The sequence below is a fragment of the Chenopodium album genome, chromosome 15 (assembly GCF_948465745.1).
Source record: "Chenopodium album chromosome 15, dcCheAlbu1.1, whole genome shotgun sequence".
In the NCBI taxonomy this organism is placed as follows: Eukaryota; Viridiplantae; Streptophyta; class Magnoliopsida; order Caryophyllales; family Amaranthaceae; genus Chenopodium; species Chenopodium album.
This window is the reverse complement of record NC_137848.1, coordinates 3,167,366-3,192,792: the sequence shown is the minus strand read 5'-3', so window position 1 is coordinate 3,192,792 and position 25,427 is coordinate 3,167,366. Positions and strand designations below refer to the sequence as shown.

The 25,427-nt window shown below is 38.8% G+C and overlaps 1 protein-coding gene across 1 annotated transcript; it reads left to right on the top strand.

Annotated features, from left to right (window-relative positions):
- Positions 1 to 19,807: 19,807 nt before the first annotated feature.
- Positions 19,808 to 24,712, top strand: LOC145582696 (uncharacterized). Its single transcript, XM_081639694.1, has 4 exons — positions 19,808 to 20,576; positions 21,321 to 21,561; positions 23,488 to 23,608; positions 23,709 to 24,712. The coding sequence occupies exons 1-4, from the start codon at positions 20,005 to 20,007 to the stop codon at positions 23,798 to 23,800; spliced, it is 1,026 nt and encodes a 341-aa protein (XP_081495820.1). The 5' UTR covers positions 19,808 to 20,004; the 3' UTR covers positions 23,801 to 24,712.
- The last annotated feature ends 715 nt before the right edge of the window (positions 24,713 to 25,427 follow it).

Sequence of the window (25,427 nt, the reverse complement as noted above, 5' to 3'; positions counted from 1 at the left end):
AAAGGATGAGTAAAAGGATGGAAATAGTGGGAAGTGATGTGGAGGAAAGAGAAAGTGATGTGTCAAGTGTAGGAAAGGAGAGAGAAACCGGGAAAGGATATAAGTATCCCCAACACTAATGATGCTCTTATCATTGTTGAATTAACACTTATAGCTCTTGATTTAGGTCATGTTTAGTTCGCCTTTGTTTATCTGAATTTATATGATCTGATCTGATCCGGTCTGCTATGTATAATCTGATCTGATCTGAATGTCAGATTTGACCAAACTTTGATCTTAAATATACGATAATCTATACGAAAAAAATATATCAAGTGCGGTCTTGTTAGATTTGTAATAATGAGTATTTTATTAATATGTGATTTTCACAATTTTTTTCATTATGAAATTAAAGATATTTACTGATAAAAAACTGCACATAAAATCTGATCTGAACTTATTTTTTCTGAAATAAATAAAAATAAGGTGAACTAAATAAGGCCTTAGTAGGACTCTCAATCTCTATTAACAAAAAAAAAATTACTCCCTCTATTTTTTGTAAATGCCCCATAATAACATGACACATATATCAATGCAAAACCTTAACCAATATTAGCTGAACTGAACTCAACTGAACTCAACTGAGTTGAACTGAACTAAAATGAACTTATTAATTAGTGATTTTTAACTACGGATTAGTGATCTTTGTTATTTATTATTATACATATGTGTATATACAAATATACATATTAAAATATTTAAGAAAAATATACTATATAATTAAAATATTTTCTTTTCGAAGAGGACGAAGAACTAACCGATTATGAAAATGTGTATCAAAAAAATATAACCATTTGAACAATGAATTGTATCAATATTATTATTATTATTATTATTATTATTATTATTATTATTAAATGTTATTAATTATTATTATTATTATTATTATTATTATTATTATTATTGTCGTTGTTGTAATAAGAGCTTAAAAGAATGAAATTTGGCTTTATATCATTAGCAATATCATTAGACATAAACTGAACTGAACTGAACTGAACTTATTAGAGCTGAATTGAAACTGAACTGAAAATAAACGTATGAGAACAGGCCCTAAGTTAAGGTTAGGGTTTGTCCGTATTGGAATTTGGGTGAAAATGAGAAAATGGGAAGTAAGTTAATGAGTGTAGGCCGATATGACTTGAGAAAGGATTGAACTCAAGCTACACTTCCACATCATGTTTTATTTCATGCAAATATCACTTTTTAAGTTTTTATTTTATTTATTTATTAATTTTTTTTTTCAAAAACTATTGAAAATATGCAAATTTTCCCTACATGAAGCTAGCTTGGTTGTAAGAGTGAGAAATAATCCAAGAGATATTGGGATTAATTCTCATCACTTGTTCATGTAGAATTGTACTATATAGCTCTTTAAACATTAAAATAGCTAACTTGGTTGTTTACACTAAAACTGGTAAATGTGGAAAAAACCGAACAATACGCTAACATATACCGTAGCTAAATAATACTCCCTCCGTTTTTAAATACTTGCTCCACTTTCCTTTTCCGGCCGTTTTTAAATAATTACTGTCTGTCAGGTATTGGGATCAGTGAAGAATCTTGGGTCTGTCAGTTATGGATTTTTGTGCTTGTTGTCTCCGGTATAATCTCTTTTTACTAAAAATATCCTAGTGATAAACAAATACTCCGTAAGTGACCAAAATTCATAACTCCACTTCAATGTCTAATTATACTACATCCGTTTCATATTATTTGCAACGATTTGACATAAAGTAGGGAGGAAAAATATTTAATCGTTGTAAATAATCTGAAACGGAGGTAGTATAAGATATGCATTCAAAAAACATCCACTACTTCCAAGACATTAAATCTACAGGGGCAAAAACAGTGATAGAGCAGAAGTATGCCTAATGACTTCATCTGAGTTGAGGCAAATTTGTGTATCGAACCTTATATTGGCCTGGTAGCTTTCCTCATTACTAGATTGTACAGGCTTTTATATGACCAAATGTCTAAAAGAAGACCTTGGTAGAGGTATAATTGAGCATATAGTAAATTTTGCACTACATCACTTGGATTGGTGATAGTAAAAAGAAGTGAGTCAACTACTGATACAAATATCCCACGAAAAAAAATAAAATGGGAGTGAATATATCTTCAATTCTTGTCCTTACTCTGCAACAACACATCAACAAAATAGTACTCGTAACATTCTTCATCGTGGTTATACGATACGTTACACTTGGTGAAATTGTCAATATCACAGAGTACAACATAGATCTTACTCATCCCATAATTGAAATTTACTACTACAGTAATGTACAAAAATCCATTTCGATTCAATTACTTCCAAAAATCATTATACAACCCAAATAATTCATCATCTGAATGCGATCCAACCCAAATAATCTGACCAAGACATAGTGCCACCTCCAATGCTAAATTTTTTACCAATCTGTCATAAAGAATTTTTATTTATTTTTTTTTTTTTCCAATTTGGTCAATTGACCCTAAATAATGCTACATAAACAAAATATGAGATCAACCATCACCAAACTACACTCTCCAAATTAGCAAATACAAATCAGAACTATAAATAAATTAATTAAAAACCTAATTGTAAAACATAAACAGTGAAATTAAAATTAATCATGACTAAAAAAAAAAAACTAAAACCCTAATTCGTACATACTAGGTGTAATTGAAGCAAGAACGAAGGCCTCTTCTCTTCCTAAACGTTCCATCACCTCTGATTGCCTCCTCCATACACACACACGTGAGAGGTAGTTGGTCCACAATAAGATTTATTTAAAAATTTGCCATTAGTTGATCTAAATGAAAGTAGGTTTTCTAATGTATTGAATTAACTAATAAATAATTAAATATCCCACATCAAAAATTGTTATATACCCCGCACTACGTAAGCCGACTAGGCCTACAGGCTACAGCTATATATACAAAACAATACCTATTGTTTATCTCCTAGGGCGAAAGAGACGAGTGTTCCCTATTGTAGTAACGTAAATAAAAATAAAATAAAAAAACTAAACTTATTGATCGATGGGATTATCATCAAGCAAGACAGAGAGAGAGGGGACGTGGTGGATGTTGGAGTTGAACGTAGATCCCCCGGTCAGGAAGCTGAGGCATGACTCGGAACCAATATTCGTCGGTGGCTGGATTGAGCGGAGTTGGAGTTGGAGTTGCTTGAAACGTCTTGACGAGAATGCAGTTGGAAACTAGAAGTTCCTCTTTTTTTATTCCAAACGACAACCTATCCGACCCTGAGTGTAAGTTCATGTTAATAATCTTTTCTCTGGTGCCGATTCTCCGCAAAGAGATCGTCGGAACCGCCGTCTTTCAACTTAATAAGGACATCCCTGTCAATATTACCTTCCACCGAGAACTAAACTGCCCAGGACTGCAACTTCAAGTGCGGGTCAAGGATTCCGGAGGAGGGGGAGCACGCAATGTACAAAAGGTGAAATAATTTATTCAGATACTAGTAGAATCAAATAATAATTGTGCAAGGATTTTTATTGTTCATGTAACAAATTAAATATTTTTTTACAAAACTAGTTTATCGATCTTTCCGGCCCTGTGCTTGGATCAAAAGCTAAGACTAGTTAGTAATTTTAAATTGTTGTACCATGCATTATATTTCTAAATTTGTTTAACTGTTTTGGGTAAAATCAACATCCTAGCTAGAATTCATCATAATTAATTAATTTAGGGTTCAATTCGAGTTCTAAATTCTTGAAATTGGTTATGTTTGTTAGTGGATTCATGAAGATAGGCATTAGTGGCTACATATTGCCGATGATGGAGTTGATCGTAAAGTGGGGGCAAGGCCCAGACCTGTATTGAGCAATAGGGAATTTCCCTTTAACGTGCCAGGCCAGGGTCGAGGCTAACCTGAAACGGGCCGGGCTAGGTTATGGATCGCTTGGCCTAGCCCGGGCCATTCAAACTGATGATAGGCTCATATTCCAAGTATTCATCATCAAGCTCTTCCAACTCATCTAATAGAGACTGATTCATTTTCCTGCGAAATTCGGAGATTGCCTCATGTGCTTCTTTGGCTCCAGCCTTGGCTCGGCTACTGTGACACCCATATCTCCCACCCTGTTTTGACCAAGATGAGTAACAAAGTTATTCAAATTTTAGAGCTTAATTAAAAAAATCTCATGTGTTTGGTCACTTTCGTTAGACTAGGCTGGTTGAAGCCATGGGCAGTATGTAAGATATCCACCCCCGCCAATGATACAAAGAGTCAAAAGACACGTTCCAATTGTGTGCTTCCATCTTTCTTCCACTTGTAGCACATACTTTTCCAACTCGTTGTTCCTCAAATCATTTGTTAGCAAAGATAATTGTTTTCCTAAAATGGTTTATTTGTTTAACTTGGTCATAATTAAGGTTATAATTAAGTGATTTTTTATTGATTAGGAGTCAGCCAGTCAGGAAAGGATCTGTGCCTTTTACTTTCTTAGAATCACCAACCCAAATTTCATGAGGCCAATTCAAATTCGTGCCTTTCTATTTCTTCCTAACCCTTTGTCGTCACCTTGTTATTAGTTACAAGATCATTATCTATAGTGTGCATTTATCTATAGTTCAAATTAAAATGTAATCCTATCTACCTCTTAACTTGAAAAATCTTATATAGACTATATTATAAAATCAACCCCATATAAACATAACCCAAAAACATATCAAAAAAGGTAACACCATAAATCTACAGAGTAGAATTATTTGATTATATGTACACCTGAAATTGAAGGATACATAAACCAGGTGGAGAACGCATCTAAACAGAGATAAAAACCAAAAATCCAGAATTATTAGATAAATAGAAAGCAAATTGATGAATCCCAATTAAAATTTAAAATGTCAAACTAGATGACGATACCACAAAGGACAATTTAAATTCTAGATAATTGCCATTCATTGGTATTAGCTAAAAGAAATACTTCGTATCTACTAGTCCATTATAACTTACTAAACCATAGAAGCTATAAAGCTAATCCAAATCTCAAATTTCTAAATTACAAAATAGGCCATTTCCTCAATGTATAGGATGATATCTGGGCATGACCGATATCTTGCGAAAGCACATGACCAGATCACAAGAAGATGCTGATATGTTGCAGAAAGAGGACATGTCGGCCTGCCGCAATTTAACACGTGGCAACAGAAACTCGACACTTGGCACAAAAGGTTGTGCATGGGTGAAAGCCACCTGTCAAGGTAGATTACTATAAATAAGTAGGTAAGACCTCATTAATGAGGTCATGAATGACTCTCTCACTCTCTCTCTTTCTCTACTTTCTCTCTCTTACTTATCTTCTCTTCTAAAACACTTTCTGACTTTATCATCGGAGTGGTTATCCCCGGACCACCCCGAGGTTAGCTAACTTCTTCTCATTGTGTAGGTTCTCAGCTTGCCGATAGAAGTATCAAGATCTCAAGTCCGAATTCTTGGGGAAGTCTGGATCAGACAGAAACAATTTGGCGCTAGAAGGAGGGGTACAGTTGATCACTTCTATCGCCTAAGAACCTCACACAAAATATATATACAACAACAATAATCATGGCCGGAAACAATTTTAACAATGGAATACCAGTAGGACAACCCCAGGTGGAGATAGTAGATGAAACCCATACCCTAGAGGGTAATCAGTTCCATATGCCGATAACCCCCCCTGCAGGAGGAGGGGAGGCAGAGGATCCTATGGCGGCATTTACTCCAGATGAATTGGAAACAGCCGCGAGGGTGATGAGTGCAATGAGTAAGAAGAGAAAGGAGGCTGAGGCGGCACGGGCTGAAAGAGAAGCTGCCCAGGCCGATAGAGGAACATCGCACCGTCACCAGGAGGAACAACACAATCAGCTGGAGAACTCGTCAAGGAGACCCCGATATGAGTCGTCAGTAAGGACGCATACAACATCACGGCAGGATGAGCAATCCTCGAGTCGTGTTGTGAGTACCAGAACTCAGCAGCAAAGAAGCTCGCAAGTAGTAGGTCAAGCAGTACGCACGGTAGTGCAGTTAAGGGCATCCCCATTTGCCCAGCACATCTTAGATCAACCAATGGAGAAGGTGAAAATGCCGACTTGTAGATATGATGGAAGAGGGGATCCGGCAAGATTCATAACGTCTTATGAGGGACACATGATGCTGTACACAAACTCAGATGCAGTTTGGTGTAAGGTCTTTCCGACAACTTTGATTGGGGCTGCAGCCGATTGGTTTAACAACCTTGAAGTTGGATCAGTAGATAGCTTTGAAAGACTGACTGAGATGTTTGTAGGGCAATATGTCAGTAATAGCGTGAGGCAGAGAACTTCTGGAGAATTGATGGCCGTGGAGCAGAAACCAGATGAATCTTTGAGGGATTACATCAGGAGATTTAACAATGAAGCAAACACTATTCCGAAGTTACAACAGGAGATAGCCGTGATGGCTTTGATGAATGGGTTAGTTGATTCGGATTTCAAAAGGTATCTTACAAGGAAGAGTCTGCCGACATTGGCGGCAGCGTTCAACAAAGCTCACGATTACATAAAGAGTGAGGAGCTGTTGAAGACGAGTAGCAGGCATATGGTGGCTGGAAAGGGGCAAAGTCAAAATGAGGGGACCTCGTCTGGAGGGAGCAGGCCGAGAACTCCTGCCCCAGGAAGGGGAGAAGGAAGTCGGCAAGATACCAGACCGACAAGGCTTCCAATGAGATACAACACCTACACCCCCCTGAATACACCAAGGGCTGCAATCTACTCAGTGAATCAGAACAGAGAAGATTGGTCAAGGCCGATTCCCATGAAAGCAAGGTCGAGGGACGTGAAGAAGTACTGTATGTTCCATAGGGATGTGGGGCATTATACAGAAGAGTGTACCCAATTGAAGGACAACATTGAGGAGTTGATCAGGAAAGGGAACCTAACACAATACCGGTTGAATACCGGCAGAAATCAGCAACTGACACAGGCTGTTGAGAGGCAACAGATAGAAGCAAGGCCTGAAAGAACTCAAGGAAGAATAGTCCGACAAGGGGACGCAGGAATACCACCGTTATCTACTGGAAGAGTAGATGTGATAACGGGAGGACCGATTCACGGAGGAACGATCAGTGGGGCAAAGAAGCATTTAGCGGAGCACCGACATCTGGTTTGTGCTTTAGATGTAGATAATCGTCCTCGGCCGGCATCAATACCACAAGTTGTGTTTACGGAAGAAGATGCACGAGGTGTAGTGTTCCCACATGACGATCCGTTAGTCCTGATAATCAAGATAAATGGCGCCGACATCAAAAGAGTGCTGGTAGATGGGGGCAGCTCAGCAAATGTTTTGTTTGTTCAAGCTTTTAATGAGATGAATATCGGAAGGCAATACCTGAAACCGGTGTCGTATCCAGTGATCGGGTTTAATGGATCAACTGTAAGGCCGGAGGGGAGCATCGTGTTGCCTGTAAGGATGGGTGATGGACCGCAAGCAAGAGATGTGATGGCAGAGTTTCTGGTGGTGGATGTCAAGTCGGCTTATAATGCAATTATCGGCAGACCGATAATTCATGACATGCAGGCTGTGGTATCAACCTACCATTTGGCAATAGCCTATGTGTCAAACTTGGGAGCTGTGGAAAAGGTGTATGGTGGTCAGGTTATGTCAAAAGCCTGTTATGTTACAGCTTTGAAGAACCCCGTTGGTAATGCCACAGTTCCATGCAACCCGACAAGGGAGGGTGAGCCGACAGTGCAAGATTTGACAATGAAAAACTTTGATGCAAGACCTGAGGAGACACCAAGGCCGTTGCCGGGCGGGGAAACCGTCTAAGTTGAATTGCAGCCAGGCAACCCCAGTAGAACAGTTAAAGTTGGGGCTGATATGGATGTGGAGACCAGGTGTAACCTAATAAGCTTGTTACGAGAGAACGCCGACGTCTTTGCGTTCTCGGCCAGTGAGATGCCGGGCATACATCCTGAGGTAATGGAGCATAAGCTAAATGTTGATAGAAAGTTCAGGCCGATAAGGCAGAAGAAGCGCAATTTCTCAACTGAGAAGATAGAAGCAATCCAGGCCGAGGTGAATAAGCTCTTAGCAGCAGGGTTTATAGAGCCCTGTACATACCCTGAGTGGTTGGCGAATGTAGTAATGGTGAGGAAGCCGACAGGGAAGTGGCGAATGTGTGTGGATTTTACAGATTTGAATAAAGCTTGCCCTAAGGATTGCTACCCATTACCCCGGATAGATAGGCTGGTAGATTCGACCTCTGGTCATGCTATGCTTAGTTTTCTGGATGCATTTTCAGGATATCATCAGGTCAGCATGCATAAGGCTGATAGAAATAAAACGGCTTTTATAACAGATGTAGGTGTATATTGTTATAAGGCAATGTCGTTTGGGTTGAAAAATGCAGGGGCAACCTACCAGAAGTTGGTAGACAAGATATTTGAGAAGCAGAAGGGACGCAATGTTGAGGTGTATGTGGATGATACGATAGTAAAGAGTAAGGAAAAAGGAGACCATATAGCAGATCTGAGAGAGACATTTGGGACTTTGAGGAAATACCAAATGAAGTTGAATCCAGAGAAGTGCGTTTTTGGGGTGAGATCAGGGAAGTTTCTAGGCTTCATGGTCAGTGAACGGGGAATAGATGCGAATCCAGATAAGGTGAATGCGGTCCTTCAAATGAAACAACCAAAAACCATTCGAGATATACAGAGGTTAACAGGCAGGATGGCAGGGTTAACCAGATTTATCAGCAAATCGGCTGATAAGGCGCTTCCGTTTTTTATGGTACTAAGAAAGAATAAGGCATTTGAGTGGGGAAAAGAACAAAGTGATGCCTTAGAAGTAGTGAGAAATCATCTTAAATCTCTTCCCACAATTGCCAGGCCTGAGAAGGGAGAAGTGTTGCAGTTATACATCTCGGCGTCGCCAAAAACAGTGGCGGCCGTTTTGTTAGTGGAAAGGAGGAAACAACAGCAGCCGATTTACTTTGTCAGTCATGTTTTGAATGCGGCAGAGCGCAGATATCCAGTGATAGAAAAAATGGCGTTGGCTGTAATAGTGGCAGCCAGAAAGTTGAGACCTTACTTTGATGCACATCCGATAGAGGTGCTCACCAATCATCCTTTAGAAAAATCATTGCGCAGAATGGATGCATCCGGTAGATTACTAGCATGGTCAGTTGAGTTATCAGAGTATGAAATCAGTTACAAGCCCAGGACATCAATTAAGGCTCAAGCGTTGTCAGATTTTATTGTTGAAACCACATACACAGACGAAGAAGAGGAGTTGGGAACATGGCAAGTATCAGTTGATGGATCAGCCACAGCAACGGGGGCAGGGGCTGGAATTGTAATAACGGCCCCAGATGGGAAAATGTTTGAGTACGCCATGAAATTCAAGTTTAAGGCGACAAATAACGAGGCCGAGTATGAAGCTGCGGTAGCCAGAATGCAGTTGTCAATAGCAGCAGAGGCAAAACGGCTAGTTCTGACAACTGATTCTCAGCTGGTATCAAGTCAATTTAGTGGGGAGTACGAGACTCGAGAACCAGCAATGGTGAAGTATTTGGAGAAGATGAAGCAGTTAGCAGCCCAGTTACAGTATTTTGAGATCAAATTAGTTCCGAGATTGAAAAATGCTCAAGCAGATGCACTGGCAAGACTGGCAAATTCAAGCTTCAATGATTTGGAAAGGACAGTTATGGTTGAGATTTTAAAGCAGAGAAGTATAGATGAGATATCGGCAAGTGTTTGCTGTGTTGAAGTGGGGAATCAGTGGTATGATAAAATACTGACATACATCATTCATGGTGTAGGGCCAGCAGATAAAGGGGAGTTGAGAAGGTTGCGGAAGGATAGTGTGTGGTTCGTTATGTACCAAGGCCAGTTATACAAGAGGGGGTTTTCACTGCCGTTGCAAAGGTGCATAACGGATTTCGAATCGGCAAGGTTAATAGAAGAATTGCACGAGGGAAGCTGTGGTAACCATCTCGGAGCAAGAGCCTTGTCCAGAGAAGCAATGAGAAGAGGATACTACTGGCCGACAATGATTGCAGATGCGACGGCTTATGTTAAAAAATGCAAAAAGTGTCAAAAATTTGCTCCAGTTATCAACTTGCCCCCAAATGATTTAACTCTGATATTGAATCCAGTCCCTTTTGCCCAATGGGGAATGGATATAGTAGGCCCGTTCCCATCAGCCACAGGTGGAAGAAAATATCTGATAGTAGGAATTGATTACTTCACCAAGTGGATAGAGGCAGAACCAGTAACGAAGATAACGGCACCGGAGGTGAAAAAGTTTATATGGAAAAACATCTTCACGAGGTTCGGATTGCCGATGGCGATGGTTTTTGATCATGAAACTCAATTTGACTGTAAGCCAGTCAAAGATCTCTTAATGATGTATAAGGTAAAATTTGCTTATGCAGCAGTATGCCACCCACAGTCTAACGGCCAGGCAGAAGCAGCAAATAAGTAGATAATAACGGCAATTAAGAAAAAGATCGAAGGCGCAAAAGGTTTATGGGCAGATTTGATACCAGAAATATTATGGGCCAACAGGACAACGATGAGAGAAGCCACAGGTGAATCCCCTTATACTCTGGTTTTTGGAACGGAGGCAGTCATACCAGCAGAAGTCGGGTTGCCGACATTTCGGATTCAGCATTACTGTGCAGATCAAAATGATTTACTCCTACGGCAACAGTTAGATTTCTTGCCAGAGCTAAGAGAAAAAGCAGCAGTTAAGTCAGCTGTCTTTAAAGAAAGAATGTCACGGGCCTACAACAGAAGAGTATCATATAGGCCGTTAAGTAAAGGAGATCTAGTATTACGAAGAACCGCAGCAACCGGTAAGGGAAATGAAGACGGGAAGCTGACTGCAAACTGGGAAGGGCCTTATCGTGTTAGAGATGTCGTCATCCAAGGGTCATTTTACCTGGAAACTATGGATGGAACACCTCTAAAGAATGTATGGAATTCAGCTGTACTAAAGAAGTATTATGTGTAACAAACATTTTTAATGTGAGGCCGATATTGATGTCAGTGATGAATGAAAAAGTATTCAGACAATGCGCAATGAAATAGGCATCCTCCATTTAACAGAACATCGTTAAATGGGACGGACAGCTCAAAACCGCTTCCATGAAGATAACAGTTATACAACCTGATCAGTTGTATACGTTAACTCATGAGGTTGCTGGTTCAAAATATAAATACCGGCCAAATCAATTCGGGTATACGCCGATATGAGGCGTAGCTCAGAATGTGATCGCCGAGAGGGTACCTAACTGGCTGAAACAACAAAAGCAGTAGGTGACCGATGTTATAATCTGAATCACCAACAACCGGTTATGACTCAGTATACATAGATCTAGAACGAGCTATGTACACTGAGGGGAGCAGAGAGTGGTATGGTATTTATAGGTATCCATAGTGCGTTGGTAATTTTTAATACGTAATGATATCTGTCATACTCTGGTAAAGATCTTATGTCTTCCAAAGCCGAGGTCCTGAAATCAGATATCTTCAAAAGCTGATGTTTGTTAAGAACCATCAGGTAAACTTTTATTTCTTGCAAGTTCTTTTATATATGCTGAAATAAGTTGACAATATAGTTATCATAACGTTGTAAGTACGAGCAGATTATAAAATAATAAGCAAAGAACAACACAATTATGATAAAAAGTGTAGAAATTTGTAGATAGTTGGCAGACAACGAAAACAAAAATAAGTTTACACAACAGATAAAATTGACAATCGACAGGCATCACCACAAAAAAGGGGTATATGCCGATAAAACAGCATTGTCAAAAAACATGTTCATACATACAAAAGACAATAAAAGAGTTACAACTGGTAAGGCCCAATGATACAAGACCCACAAGAGGATGTCGGTGATGACTGCCCGCCCCTTCAGGATTGTGCATTCTCAGGCACTGGGGAGTCTAAAATGCTGGGATTGCTGGGGCCGTCATCAACAGTTGGCGCCAGGTTATACAAGTCCTCGTCAGAAAATTGCTGCGCCTCGAAGCCGGAAGGGATCTTGTAGGCTTCCTCGCCGAAAGCCTTTTCAACTTTTGCCCAATCGTCCTTTTTCCAACCAGCGGCATGGGCAATACATCTCTGAGCAGCAGTCCAACCTCCATCAAAATGATCTTGGAGTTTGGAGCAGAACTCGTCGGAGGCTAGATAACGGCCAACCGCTCTTCGCCGGATACCAGGTTTCTCGGCTTCCATTTTTTGAACCTTTTCTTCAAGGCTCTTAATTTTAACTCTGGCATCCTGAAGATCTTTTTCAATTGAGGGAAGCCGCTCAATGGCCTTGTTTTTCTCAGTGATCTGAGTCTTTAAACTCTGCACCTCTAGCTCGAGATTGGCGACCCTCCCCGCCTTGATCTTCAGCTCCGACATCTCTTTGTCGTCCTTCTCTTTTATTTTCTTCAAGTCATCCAAAGCTTTTTCAGCATTTTTGATGACTTCCTGCATGGCACTTTCGCTGGCGGAGGCTTGATGATGTTTCTCCTGATAGTAACGGTATATCTCAACCAGCTCTGTGCCAGACATGACGGCCTACAGAAATAGATATATCGTAAAAATAAGGAAACCGAGAACGCAACATAAAAATATAAAAAAATAATAATAATAATAAATATATATATCTATACCTTCATCATGTTATGCATATGAGCAGCAGCAAGGGGGCCGATTGGACCAGCAGGTCTGTCCATCGGCAGCGTCAGGTTGCTCAAGAGCCGATAACCGAGATTCCCACCTTGCATTGGGTCATCGGTTATCATAGATTCATTCCGGCCGACATCCAGAGCAGGTTGCCAACGGTCACCGGAATGGCCAGGAGGGACGGCGAACCCCTTCAAAACTTCGTCTGGAAACCTTCCAGAGACACGTTCAATCCATTGGTTGGACCGATAAGTCAGGGCTGGGATGCTGGAATCTGACCCAACCGTTGTAGGAGCAATTATGGTGGTTGCCTGAGGTTGACGAGGGGATTCAGCAGAAGTGAGATCTTCGACCTCGACACCCTGAATAATCTTCTTCACAACAGCCTCAGGGCTTTTAGCTTTGTTGGCAGTCGGGGTCTTCTCGGACGCCGATTGATCTTTTTTCTTCTCGGCGCGCCCTTCAGGTTGCCTAGGGCTGGAGATCACAATTCCACCTCGCCGATTGGCTAGAGGTGTTAACTTTCTTTTCTTGGCGTTATCATCAGCCATGATCTCAGCTCTTCTTTTGGCACTGACAGCCGGGGCACGAGCGCAAATGGAAGCAAGGGTATCGTAGGGGCTAGAAGCTCTAGGGCAGCGCCTGATGACCCTTTTCCCGTCAGAAGATAGGCCGAGTTGTTTGTTGTCCAACTTGTCAATACCCGGGAACAAGGAATGTAAGTTTAATCAGTTAAATGTAGATAATTTTTTTTAAAAAAAAACACACAACAAAGAGGAAAGAAAAGGAATGAAGAGAAATTCAACAAACAGTACCATAATCGTCAGTCCAACACAGACCAACACGAGATAACGGCGCGTTGCCCAAAATGTAACTTACATTCGGTACCCACACCGTAGGAACAATACGGACCTTGCCGTCACCTTCATCAAACTCAGAGACGTCAAAATGATTAACGGCTCTCTCTTCATGTTTCCCAAGATCCCTCTCAGGGATTGAGTCAAAACGGGGATGAGGTCGGAAAAAGGTTCTTCTTAGAGGATAATCCTCAGGAACCGACATAAAGAAGAATCTCACTTGCCATCCCTTACAACTTGTCAGTTTAGGGTGGACGGTGTATTTGCGAGGTTGAGTATACAAAGACCACCACCCATCCGACTGACCGTCTCTTTTCAAAGTAATCAGCCGCCTGAAAGCGTTAAGGGTTAGGGGATAGTTTCGATATAACATGACCCAGATGGTAGCAATAACGGCCCGGATAGTAGGAGGAGTAACCTGAACTAAACAGACGTTCCAGGCTTTTAAGATTTTCGCCACAAAGGGGTGTAGAGGGAAACGGAGGCCGAAGTCCAAATGCTTCATATAAACGGCCACAGAACCTGCTGGGCAATCTAACACCGAGGCTCCAGACGGGGGAACCGACAGCTCATACCCGTCAGGTAAGTTGAAGAATTTCTTAGCACGGTGGCAGTAATCTTTCTCAATTGCCGTTTTCCTAAAGTCATCGCTTACCTTTGCCTTGGCCACTTTTCCATCTTTGGCAAGGGTAATAGGTTGACGGAATTCAGCTCCGTCGGTCTCGGAATTATAGCCCTCATCCAGACTCTCTTCCTGAATAACTTCAGCCGTCAAGTCGATCTCATTGTTGACACTGTCCTCTTGAGTCTCGTCATCTCCTAAAACCGAGTTGACGGCTGAATCGTGCACCGGAGATGACGGACCTTCCATAGGGTTCGCAGGGATATCGTCCGTAGGTTCTTCTTCGGAAGAACTTACGACCTGACCTTGCCCAGGTCTTTTGCTGGACTCAGCTGCCTTAGCGGCCTCAGCTGCCTTAGCTGCTTTGGCGGCCTCAGCGGCTTCACGGGCAGCAGCTCGAGGCTGATAACTGGTACTCTTTACCCTTGGCATGGCTTTTATACCTATATTGCCAACATTAGTGCCGTATTGATTAAAATAGCGTCTCCCAGTAAAGTTGCGTAAGTGATAACGGACACTAACAGGCTCAACGTCAGGAATTTCAGTGTCGGCAGGGATATCAGGGTTAGTAAGGTGAAGGGCACTTTCACGATGAGCAATAGTCCTATGTATCATAAAGGCGCGTTTCTCTTCTTCAGAAGATAACGTCTCAAAGGGATAATCTATATTATCAGAAAGGGAAGATGAATTACCCTGGTTACTACCGGTTTCTTTGCCTAAGGATTGCCTAATTAAACGACGCCTAGCAGTACTAAGGTTAGGGAAATTCTCTTCAACACTATCTTCCGACATTTAATTTAAAAAACGAGAAAATAAAACAAAACATGCAAAATCAAGGGGTTAAGGAACGGCAATACCTTCGACAAAAGTCGCTGATACGATGAACTTAAAGCGAGGAGTGACGAAGAAGGAAAGTGCGCTGAATACACTGAGAAGTATACACCGAAGTCAGGAAGAATCCGTTAAATGCACTTTTGGTTAAAGAGCAAATGCGATTGAGAAAAATTTGGAAGAAGGTGAAAGTGAGATAAAAAAAAACGACGGAATTTTTGATCTAAAAAGAAAAACTGAAGAGTCAGTTGAAATGAAAGGCGGTTCAGAAATCCAACGGCCCTGAATCAACAATCAATTTCAAAAAGCAACGGAAGGATCTATGACACGTGTGCTAATTCTCCCGCTTCAAAAAAAAAAAAAAAAAAAACGGTTACACTTCAATTTTATAGCAAGTAGACCTTGTAAGCTATCGGCATACAAGGTCACTTGGGGAGGAAAACGGAGTTTTTCGCTCCCAGGTTTTTTGTAATAAATTGACCTTGTAAGCTATCGGCATACAAGGTCACTTGGGGAGGAAAACGGAGTTTTTCGCTCCCAGGTTTTTTGTAATGAATTGACCTTGTAAGCTATCGGCATACAAGGTCACTTGGGGAGGAAAACGGAGTTTTTCGCTCCCAGGTTTTTAATAATGAATTGACCTTGTAAGCTATCGGCATACAAGGTCACTTGGGGAGGAAAACGGAGTTTTTCGCTCCCAGGTTTTTAATAATGAATTAACCTTGTAAGGTATCGGCATACAAGGTCACTTGGGGAGGAAAACGGAGTTTTTCGCTCCCAGGTTTTTTGTAATAAATTGACCTTGTAAGCTATCGGCATACAAGGTCACTTGGGGAGGAAAACGGAGTTTTTCGCTCCCAGGTTTTTAATAATGAATTAACCTTGTAAGGTATCGGCATACAAGGTCACTTGGGGAGGAAAACGGAGTTTTTCGCTCCCAGGTTTTTTGTAATAAATTGACCTTGTAAGCTATCGGCATACAAGGTCACTTGGGGAGGAAAACGGAGTTTTTCGCTCCCAGGTTTTTTGTAATAAATTGACCTTGTAAGGTATCGGCATACAAGGTCACTTGGGGAGGAAAACGGAGTTTTTCGCTCCCAGGTTTTTAATAATGAATTGACCTTGTAAGCTATCGGCATACAAGGTCACTTGGGGAGGAAAACGGAGTTTTTCGCTCCCAGGTTTTTAATAATGAATTAACCTTGTAAGCTATCGGCATACAAGGTCACTTGGGGAGGAAAACGGAGTTTTTCGCTCCCAGGTTTTTTGTAATAAATTGACCTTGTAAGCTATCGGCATACAAGGTCACTTGGGGAGGAAAGGGGTTAATAAAACTGATGAGTTACTGAAACTGATGAAGAACACGGCGTTACGGCACAACAATTATCCTCTTACATAAATAGTAATAATAAAAGTACTAAAAGTAGCAAATTAAAATAACACTTCTCAGCAAAAGAACATAGAGCTTAAAAATATATGAATATGTAGAAGTTAATTTGCCTGTATCCAGGCCAAGCGATTAAAATGAATTATGACAATGGCAAGATTAGTAATGAAACTTTGTTAGTAAGCAGTACTTGACAGAGTACAAGAAACGTTGTTACAATAAAATTTCCAATTTAAGGAAGAGTCTGAAGAATGAGATGTGGAACCCAAAGTTCGTTTTCTTACATAAATAGTAATAATAAAAGTACTAAAAGTAGCAAATTAAAATAACACTTCTCAGCAAAAGAACATAGAGCTTAAAAATATATGAATATGTAGAAGTTAATTTGCCTGGATACAGGCCAAGCGATTAAAATGAATTATGACAATGGCAAGATTAGTAATGAAACTTTGTTAGTAAGCAGTACTTGACAGAGTACAAGAAACGTTGTTACAATAAAATTTCCAATTTAAGGAAGAGTCTGAAGAATGAGATGTGGAACCCAAAGTTCGTTTTGTTAGGTTCAGCTTGTCTCCCATGATTAACTGAGCACGATGATGAATGATCATACGTCCTCACTTGGGGGACTAATTGTATAGGATGATATCTGGGCATGACCGATATCTTGCGAAAGCACATGACCAGATCACAAGAAGATGCTGATATGTTGCAGAAAGAGGACATGTCGGCCTGCCGCAATTTAACACGTGGCAACAGAAACTCGACACTTGGCACAAAAGGTTGTGCATGGGTGAAAGCCACCTGTCAAGGTAGATTACTATAAATAAGTAGGTAAGACCTCATTAATGAGGTCATGAATGACTCTCTCACTCTCTCACTCTCTCTCTTTCTCTACTTTCTCTCTCTTACTTATCTTCTCTTCTAAAACACTTTCTGACTTTATCATCGGAGTGGTTATCCCCGGACCACCCCGGGGTTAGCTAACTTCTTCTCATTGTGTAGGTTCTCAGCTTGCCGATAGAAGTATCAAGATCTCAAGTCCGAATTCTTGGGGAAGTCTGGATCAGACAGAAACACTCAAAATAAAAAAATTAAAAAAAAAATAACTTAATCAACTTGTGAGGAGGATTTAGAGATGTTGGTTCTACTATTTAATACTCTCTCCGTCCCTTAATACAAGCTCTCTTTTGGTTTTTGCGCGAAAATTAAGAAAGTTATAAATTTTTTAAAGCTAATGATTAAAAGTATATTTGTGCATGTGGGGTTAAAGAAAGATAGAGAGAAAGAAAGAAAAGGTAATTGAGAATAATTGAAGAGAGAGGAAAAAAGTGTTGGAAATTGATATTAAAAGTACAAAAAAGTAAAGGAAAAAAGATGACAACTCGTCAAGAAAAGGGTAATAATGTCAAAAAATAACATTTAAATAGAAAGAGGCATTGTATTTTGATTTACACAAAAAGGAAATGATGCTTTGTATTAAAGGAAGGAGGGAGTACTTCATAGTCCATACTACATAAAATATACCTTTTTAAAACATTTTGATTATTAAATTTACGTGGTATTATTACAATCACATGGACTGTTGTTATTTCTTTTTTTTTCGAAACTGAACTGTTGTTATTTCACATTTTCAATTTCAACAACTTTTTTGTGTGGCTGACCACACTATGTAATATAGGTTACTTGTAAGGTTACTTATTCAGGGGTTACTTGTATGTGTTACTTATTTAGGGGTTACTTGGAGTTACTTACTTAATCGATTAGCACATTTTTTTGTGTGAGAGCAACACCTGACCGACCGAGTAACCCTTATAATTTATCCCCGACCAAACAAGTAACCCATGATCAAACGATTAACCCTTGAATAAAAAAACCCTTACAAGTAACTCCTAACCAAACGAGTAACTCACTACAAGTAATCTCGGCTACACGGTGTGGACAACCACATACAAAAAATTGTGTAAATTGTGTTTCAAATTTCTTTCCAATCTTTTTTTTGCTATTCTAATACAAAGTAATAATGTTTCAAACATATATATATATATATATATATATATATATATATATATATATATATATATATATATATATATATATATATATATATATATATATATATATATATATATATATATATACTCCCTTTCCGTTACAAATTACTCGCAACAAATTAGGGAATTGCAGACTTCTAGGAAAAATATTGAAAGCATGATTAATGAAAAATAAGGGCATACACTTAAGTGTTAATCCAATCCAAAAAAAAAAAAAAATCCAAATTAAATCAAAAACCACCTAGCACCACTAGTCCACCACCTAGCACCACAAAAACCACCCAACACCACCATCTAGCACCATGAAACCACCCAACACCCACAACCCCGAAACCCACCACCCACGAACCCATAACTACCACCCACAACCCACAAACCCAAAACCTCCATCCACAACCCCGAAACCCACCACCCACAACCCACGAACCCACAACCCCAAAATCCACAACCCAGAACTCGAACCCAAACCCAGAACCCCAAAATCCACAACCCAGAACCCAAAATCCACGAACCCACAATCCATGTAATGACGAATCTAAAAATCCCGCCTAGCACCACGAACTAATGTCTCTCTATCATCAATTAAAGCTTTAATTGGTCAAATTTAACCACGAAAACTCTAGATCTAGAGTTTCATGGTTAAATTTGACCATAAAACCTTCAAATATGTGCTTCACCGGCAATGACAAAACAACAAGAAGAGGAAGAGAGAGAAAACAGAGACGGCCACAACAAAAGGGACAACGACAGTGACTTTCGGCGACGGTGGTGTCTCCATAGAATGTTGCGCGGTCGAATCGAGGGGTGATGAATAAAGTGAGAAATTTCTGGGTTGATGAACATAGAATGAAAATTGGTGGTGATAGTGGTTGCCAATGAAGATGAAAATGAATTTAGATGGAAGGGGAATGATTTTGGTGGAAATAATTAAGTTAATCAATGTTAGAGTTTAAGTTAATAAATTATAATCAATAGTTTAACTAGAGTGTTTAAAAAAAAAGGTAATGGTAATTTTTATAAAATCACACGTAAAAACTTACCATAAAAAGAAATTTTTTTTATTGCGAGTAATATGTAACGGTCATTTTTAGTAATTATTGCGAGTACATTAATATAGGTAATAGTAAGGGTCTATTTTCTACACATTTTCAGTTTACTTTAATTCAGTTCACTTCTTAATTTTCTTAATTTTCTTTTCTTCAGTTAAAACAGTACATAAGAGTCAAAAACCTCGAAAAGGACCCAGAACGTTAGACAAAAGAGTCCAATAACCACCAACCACGTGTAAAAAAAGTTGTAATAGATCCCCATCTAGAATTCTCACTCCATATAACTCCTCCCCAAATTTAACACTCGCGCCGTTTACGTTCACTTCTTTCTTTCTCTCTCTTACATTTCTTTCTCTCTCTTCAACGGCTCTTTTCCACCATTGATCTCTCCACGTGTCCTCTCCTCCTTCTCCCGCCTTCCCTGATCTATCCGTTAACCCTAACCCCCCTTCTCCCCCCTTTCTCTCTCCTCCCAAAAAAATTCCAAAAAAAAAATTAAAATAATAATTAAATAATGGGGAAGCTACTCTGCGACAGCGCCACCGTAACGGATACATTACCGCCGCAAACTCCACCGTTGATCACTTGGAGGGACCCACCACCAACCACAACCACAACCGTTGATTTTCCATCCACGTCATGGGATGACGTCATAGGGTTAGAAGATCAACAAAGGAAGAGTCTTTCTCGGTTGCAGGCAAAGGGTGTCCTGTGGAAGCATCCAGAGGATAAAACCCTACCTCCGGTGGTTTTCCGGCTGAGTCACGGCGGCGATGTTGATGCCGACGGGAACTGTCTGTTCTCGGCGGCAGAGAAGGCGGCGATGTGGGGTCTTCGAGAAGGGGAGTGTGGTGGGGCCAAAGAGTTGAGGAGGAGAACGGTCAAGAGATTTGAACAAGATTTTGAATCGGCGGAAAAAGAGGAGAGAGAAAGAGTGGAAATTGTGATTAAGAATTTGTATTCACCTGATCTTAAATTTGGGTGGGGGATTCATATTGTTCAAGAAATTAAATTGTTGGCTAACAAATCTGATCGTCAGATCTTGGATGATGCTATTCTTGAACTTCTAAATATTGGCATGCTTAGGTATTTTTTTTTTTTTGATTAATTTGATTGTTTGTTGATTATTTTGATTGGAATTTGTGATTGATTTTCTGGGTTTTTTGAGCTCCCTCGATGTTGACTTTTGCATGCTGTATTTGATTTTGTTTTTCTGTTTTTTTTTTTTTTTTTTTTTTTTTATTTTTTTTAAAATTTATGTGGATCTGTTCATTTGGAATTTGCACACAACGGTAATAATCTTTTTTTAAATATTTTCATTTTTCTGGGTTTTTTGGATAACATTTGGAATTTTTCTGGGTTTTTTCAGTTAATTTTTTTTTTTTTTTTAAAGTTAGATCTGTTTTACTGGGATTTTTTTTTATTTTTTTCTATATAAAAAATTTTGCATACAATTTTCTAAAAAATATTGCATACAATTTTCTAAAAAATATTTGTCAATAACTTTTCCTCCTGTAAATAAATTGAAGCGATTTCATAAAAAAAAAATCGAATATTACATGCCAGTTTAAATAGTTATGGTGGTACGGAGTAGTATGTAAAATGTCTTGTTATTACGGTAGCTGTATGTTATGTTGATTGCTGTAGAATAATATGCTGCTTCTTCATTTGATTTTAATAGCGTTTGATTGAAGACCAAATTGTTTTGTACTGTATTCTTAGTTGTGCAGAATATTTGAACATTAGCTGTAGTTTTGTAGTTATTTTGGCTGGGCAAAAGTTTGTTGCCTGTGTTTATGGGGTTGTATTGGTTTGTTTTTTTTATTGAAGAGAAACGGCGGCAGAATCTATTTACAAAGAGAGGTGTATTGCAGTGGACGACGGTCCGAGTTGGGCCAAATACATGTCTATCTCTGGTTCTCCTGATGATGAGTATGATATCATCACATTGCAATATACTGAGGAGGGTTTGTTGACTGTAGATGAAAATAGAGAAGGTCGTGCCGCCGCCTTTGGGGATGATATTGCCATTGAGTGCCTTTCAACAGAGTTCAAGAGAGAAATTTTCGTGGTAAGATTATGATTCCATGCTCTGCTGTGAAGCTTATTATTGATCACTCATTTTGTTAATCATTCAATGATTGGTTTTAATTGCCCTCATAGCAAATCACTTTCCTTTTCCCTTCCCCCACCCCCCTACCAACCAAATAATGCGGTTCTATACATGAAATGATGCAGTCAAATCAATTAATAATGCTCATAGGTGTTAGGTTGCCTTGGTTTTTAATATTGTAATCGAAGATTTATCCTGTTTATTATGGAATTTTAACTATACTATAATCATATAATGCATATACGCGCTGAAGATGGGTCATAAGAAATAACCTTCTTCTGTATGGATGCTCCCAGAAAATATGTTGCTGTCTAGATGAATGGCCAAATGGATTCGATAATTTATTACTATATGGATTAAATTGAATTACTTGTGTTTTTTAGGTTTTACTTTTAACCATGTCATTGGAGAATTGCAAGGTTTATGATATGCCTCAGCATTATTATTATTATGCTAGCGGGTAATTTCCTGTTTAGGTGTGCTCATACATTTTGCTTCTATAGATTCTCTTCCAAGCATCTATAGACATGAAGAGCTTTGGCTATCACCTGGAAAAAAAAAAAGATGCACATTGCCGTTAAATCCAAATCCCCTTCATCATGTTATAATTTTAGTAATCATTTTGTATTTTTTAACCCTGCTCCTGTAGTGACATCCCTTAGACAGTATAAAAGGCTCCTTTTGAAGCTGGAAAGCCGCTGTTGGCTCACTCCTGCTTACAAATGTTGATTCCCAATCACATGTGATTTTTGGGGAGAATGTTGTATCATATTTCCATGTTATGATTATGCTTGCATTTTGGTAATCTTGGTCTTATTTTTATGTTATGCTTATGCTTGCGCTTGCATTTTGGTAATCTTGGTGAACTTCATCTTTTAGGTGTCACATTCTTTATTTAGTAGTTAGTATAGGTGGTTGTACAACAACAACAACAAAACCTTAGTCCCAAAATAATTTGGGGTCGGGTAACATGAATCATCATAAGGACCGTCTGATATAGAAAAAGGGACATAACAAGAAAGTCAGTTGAAAGAGGTTGAAAAAAGGTGTGTGCAAAATGAGAAAAAGAAGAGCCTCCAAGTAATAATTTAGAGATTTTCAAAAGAGAACCAAGAATTAAAATTAAAGAAATTTCAAAGGAGTGGTAAAAACGTGTGAGTAAAAAAACATAAATGTTTGAGAAAACTTTAGCAAAGGAAAAAACTTTAGCAAAGGAAATCAATTAAGTTTTATCCAATTTGAGGTTGTATTTTGGTAAATTCCATATTAGGTGTGGCCCTGTTTTCAACATCCCCAATATATGGGAATCGTAAAGGAGGTAGAAAGGTCATGTCACTTTTTTTATTTTTTAATCACGGTCTCCCTTTCATGCAAAGTCAGAGGACTCAGAACCCAGTTTTATGTTACACATGGGCATCAAAGAACCTAGCTCAACATCAATGTTTACTGCTTAGTTGATGCATTGGCGCAAAATAGTATTCTTGCCTTCAGACTTATTAGCTTGCTCCCTCCCCAAAATGCTAGAAGTTGGAATCGCTTCAACCAGCTGTTGCATTTGCAAAGTGTGCTTTATTATGCTGTAGCTCACACAGCTATGGAACTCTAACTGAACACCAATACCTTAGTTATTAATCATCTACTGTTTCCATCCCGAATCAATAGTCACATAGTTTCTATAGATATACAAATAGCTTGTGGTGTTGGTAGAATGTGACAATTGCTTGAACACCAATACCTTGTTGTTCAGGGTGCATATAAACTTGACTGCTTAAGGTTCGACTGTTTGCAGCTAGTATGATACTATGATTTGCATTTTCCCTTTATTTTCTCACATCTAGTGCCTGCTTGCTCATTCAAAGCTTGCAATTTACTTCGTTGCTGTAGGTGCAAGCTCATGGATCAGATGCTATGGTTGATGAAGACAACTGTGTTTTCTTCCTTCCACACCGCCCAAGGGGTGGTGAAATTACTGGACCTCCGCTCTTCCTCTTCATGAAAGGGACAGGTAACAGATAGTATTTCTTAGTGTTGCTAATTTTCTCTCTCTTTTTTTTTTTTTCATAATTTAAGAAAAGTTGCTTCATACACCGTATTGTTCAACACAGGTTGGTGTGGTGCTGGAGCTGATCACTATGAGCCCTTGATCGCCCATCCTTCTTCCCTCGTCTCACAGGAGAAGGTTGGTTTTGTACTGTAAGAAGTAATATTTGTGTTAGGTAAGCAGTTTTGTGGTAGAGGTTGGACTAGGAGAAGCAGCACCAGCTCTCAATATTCCTCCCAGAACGATAGCAGTAGATTTAGTGGGTGCCCATTCTTTTGGTAGGCTGTAGAGAGAAATTTTTGTTATCCGGGGGTAGTTTCTATCCGATTCTTTTGCATTCAAGACATGAGATTCAGTCAGTTCTGAGTTCTGAGGCTGATTTTTGCACCGTGTTGGGCTCTATGCTCAAGTAAACCCCATCCCCATGAAAAATGTAATTGTTTTAGGGAGGGGTGTTCGTTTTACTTTATTGAGTTTGTTGTGGTTCAATTTTTTTGTATGTTTGTTCCTTCCCATTTCCGAGGCAAAACTCTTGTAATTTTGTGACTCAGAATGATCTACACAATCCTTGTGTAAAGGAGCTGAACTCCTTTTCTTTTATGGCACAGAAGTTTTGTTTAAGTAAGAGATGGAAATCTCCAATAAATTTGGCTTACTGAAGTTTTTCGTTTAAGGAGAAACTTATCAGTCAATACAAAATGATGTCGAAGTTTTCATGATCACCCTTCCTCGTTCTTACGATGAAGTATTCTCTGTATTGTCTTGGAAGAAAACTTGTCAGTTTATACAGAAACGATGGCGATGAAATTAGTCATGGTCACCCATCCTGGTTATTATGATGAAAAGGTTGAATTTGACAACCAAGAAGTTGTCAAACTTGACCACCAAAAAGCGCATTTCAAAAGTGTTCAGGTTTTATGGCAGCCTCTTTTGGTGATGTTGATATGTAAAGGAGCCTGGCTTCATCAAATATTAGTGTTTGGTTTTTTAAGTCAATGATGTAAGCAATCCTTTTGTAAGAAACATTGGTAATTGTTAAGGTCAATTCTATTGAGATTTTTTGGCTAATCATTTGATCAATTTAAGGCCATAGTCCTTAATTTTAACTGTACAGGCATTACAGATTTACAGTACAGTCAATTTAATTGATGAGTTTTAGAAATAAATAAGGCAACTTTGGTTTTCACTGATTCATGTATGAAGTCTGCTTCACCCATGCCATTAATTTGATTTTTGCATTATTCAATTATTTACCTTGACTATATATATATATATATATATATATATATATATATATATATATATATATATATATATATATATATATATTTATATTTTGATTTAGCATAAATGGAGATTTTTTTTAATTTTTTTAAAAAATAACAGCTATTTAAATATTGATTATAGTTGTTTCAAAAAAAAAAAAGAAAAAAAAATGATTATAGAAAGTTAAAATATGTTCTTGTCAAAAAAAAAAGTTAAAATATGTTGATAGTCATAAAAAGGCAATTAGGCATTGATATGCATTAAAATCAAAATTTTGCGATTACATTGAGATAGTGGGTGTTATGAAATCAAGTTTTTTTTTATGCAATGTTATGAAATCAAGTTGGATACAAAATAGTACTTAGTTTGTAATTAAGTTGTGAATCTTGTAACGTGTGAGTTCACCAAAATTCAATCATGCTAAGAATTTGAATTTAAATTTTTTGACAAAACAAACACACAACAATTTTATTAAGGAGCTTGAGCTTCCAAACTAACCATTACATAGCAATGAATA

Bases quoted from the DNA above. Each gene is read 5' to 3' on its own strand.
- LOC145582696 (XM_081639694.1), top strand. From the start codon at position 20,005: ATGGGGAAGCTACTCTGCGACAGCGCCACCGTAACGGATACATTACCG. The intron at 21,562-23,487 runs GTAAGATTATGA...TCGTTGCTGTAG, and splicing joins TCAAGAGAGAAATTTTCGTG to GTGCAAGCTCATGGATCAGA. The intron at 23,609-23,708 runs GTAACAGATAGT...TGTTCAACACAG, and splicing joins CCTCTTCATGAAAGGGACAG to GTTGGTGTGGTGCTGGAGCT.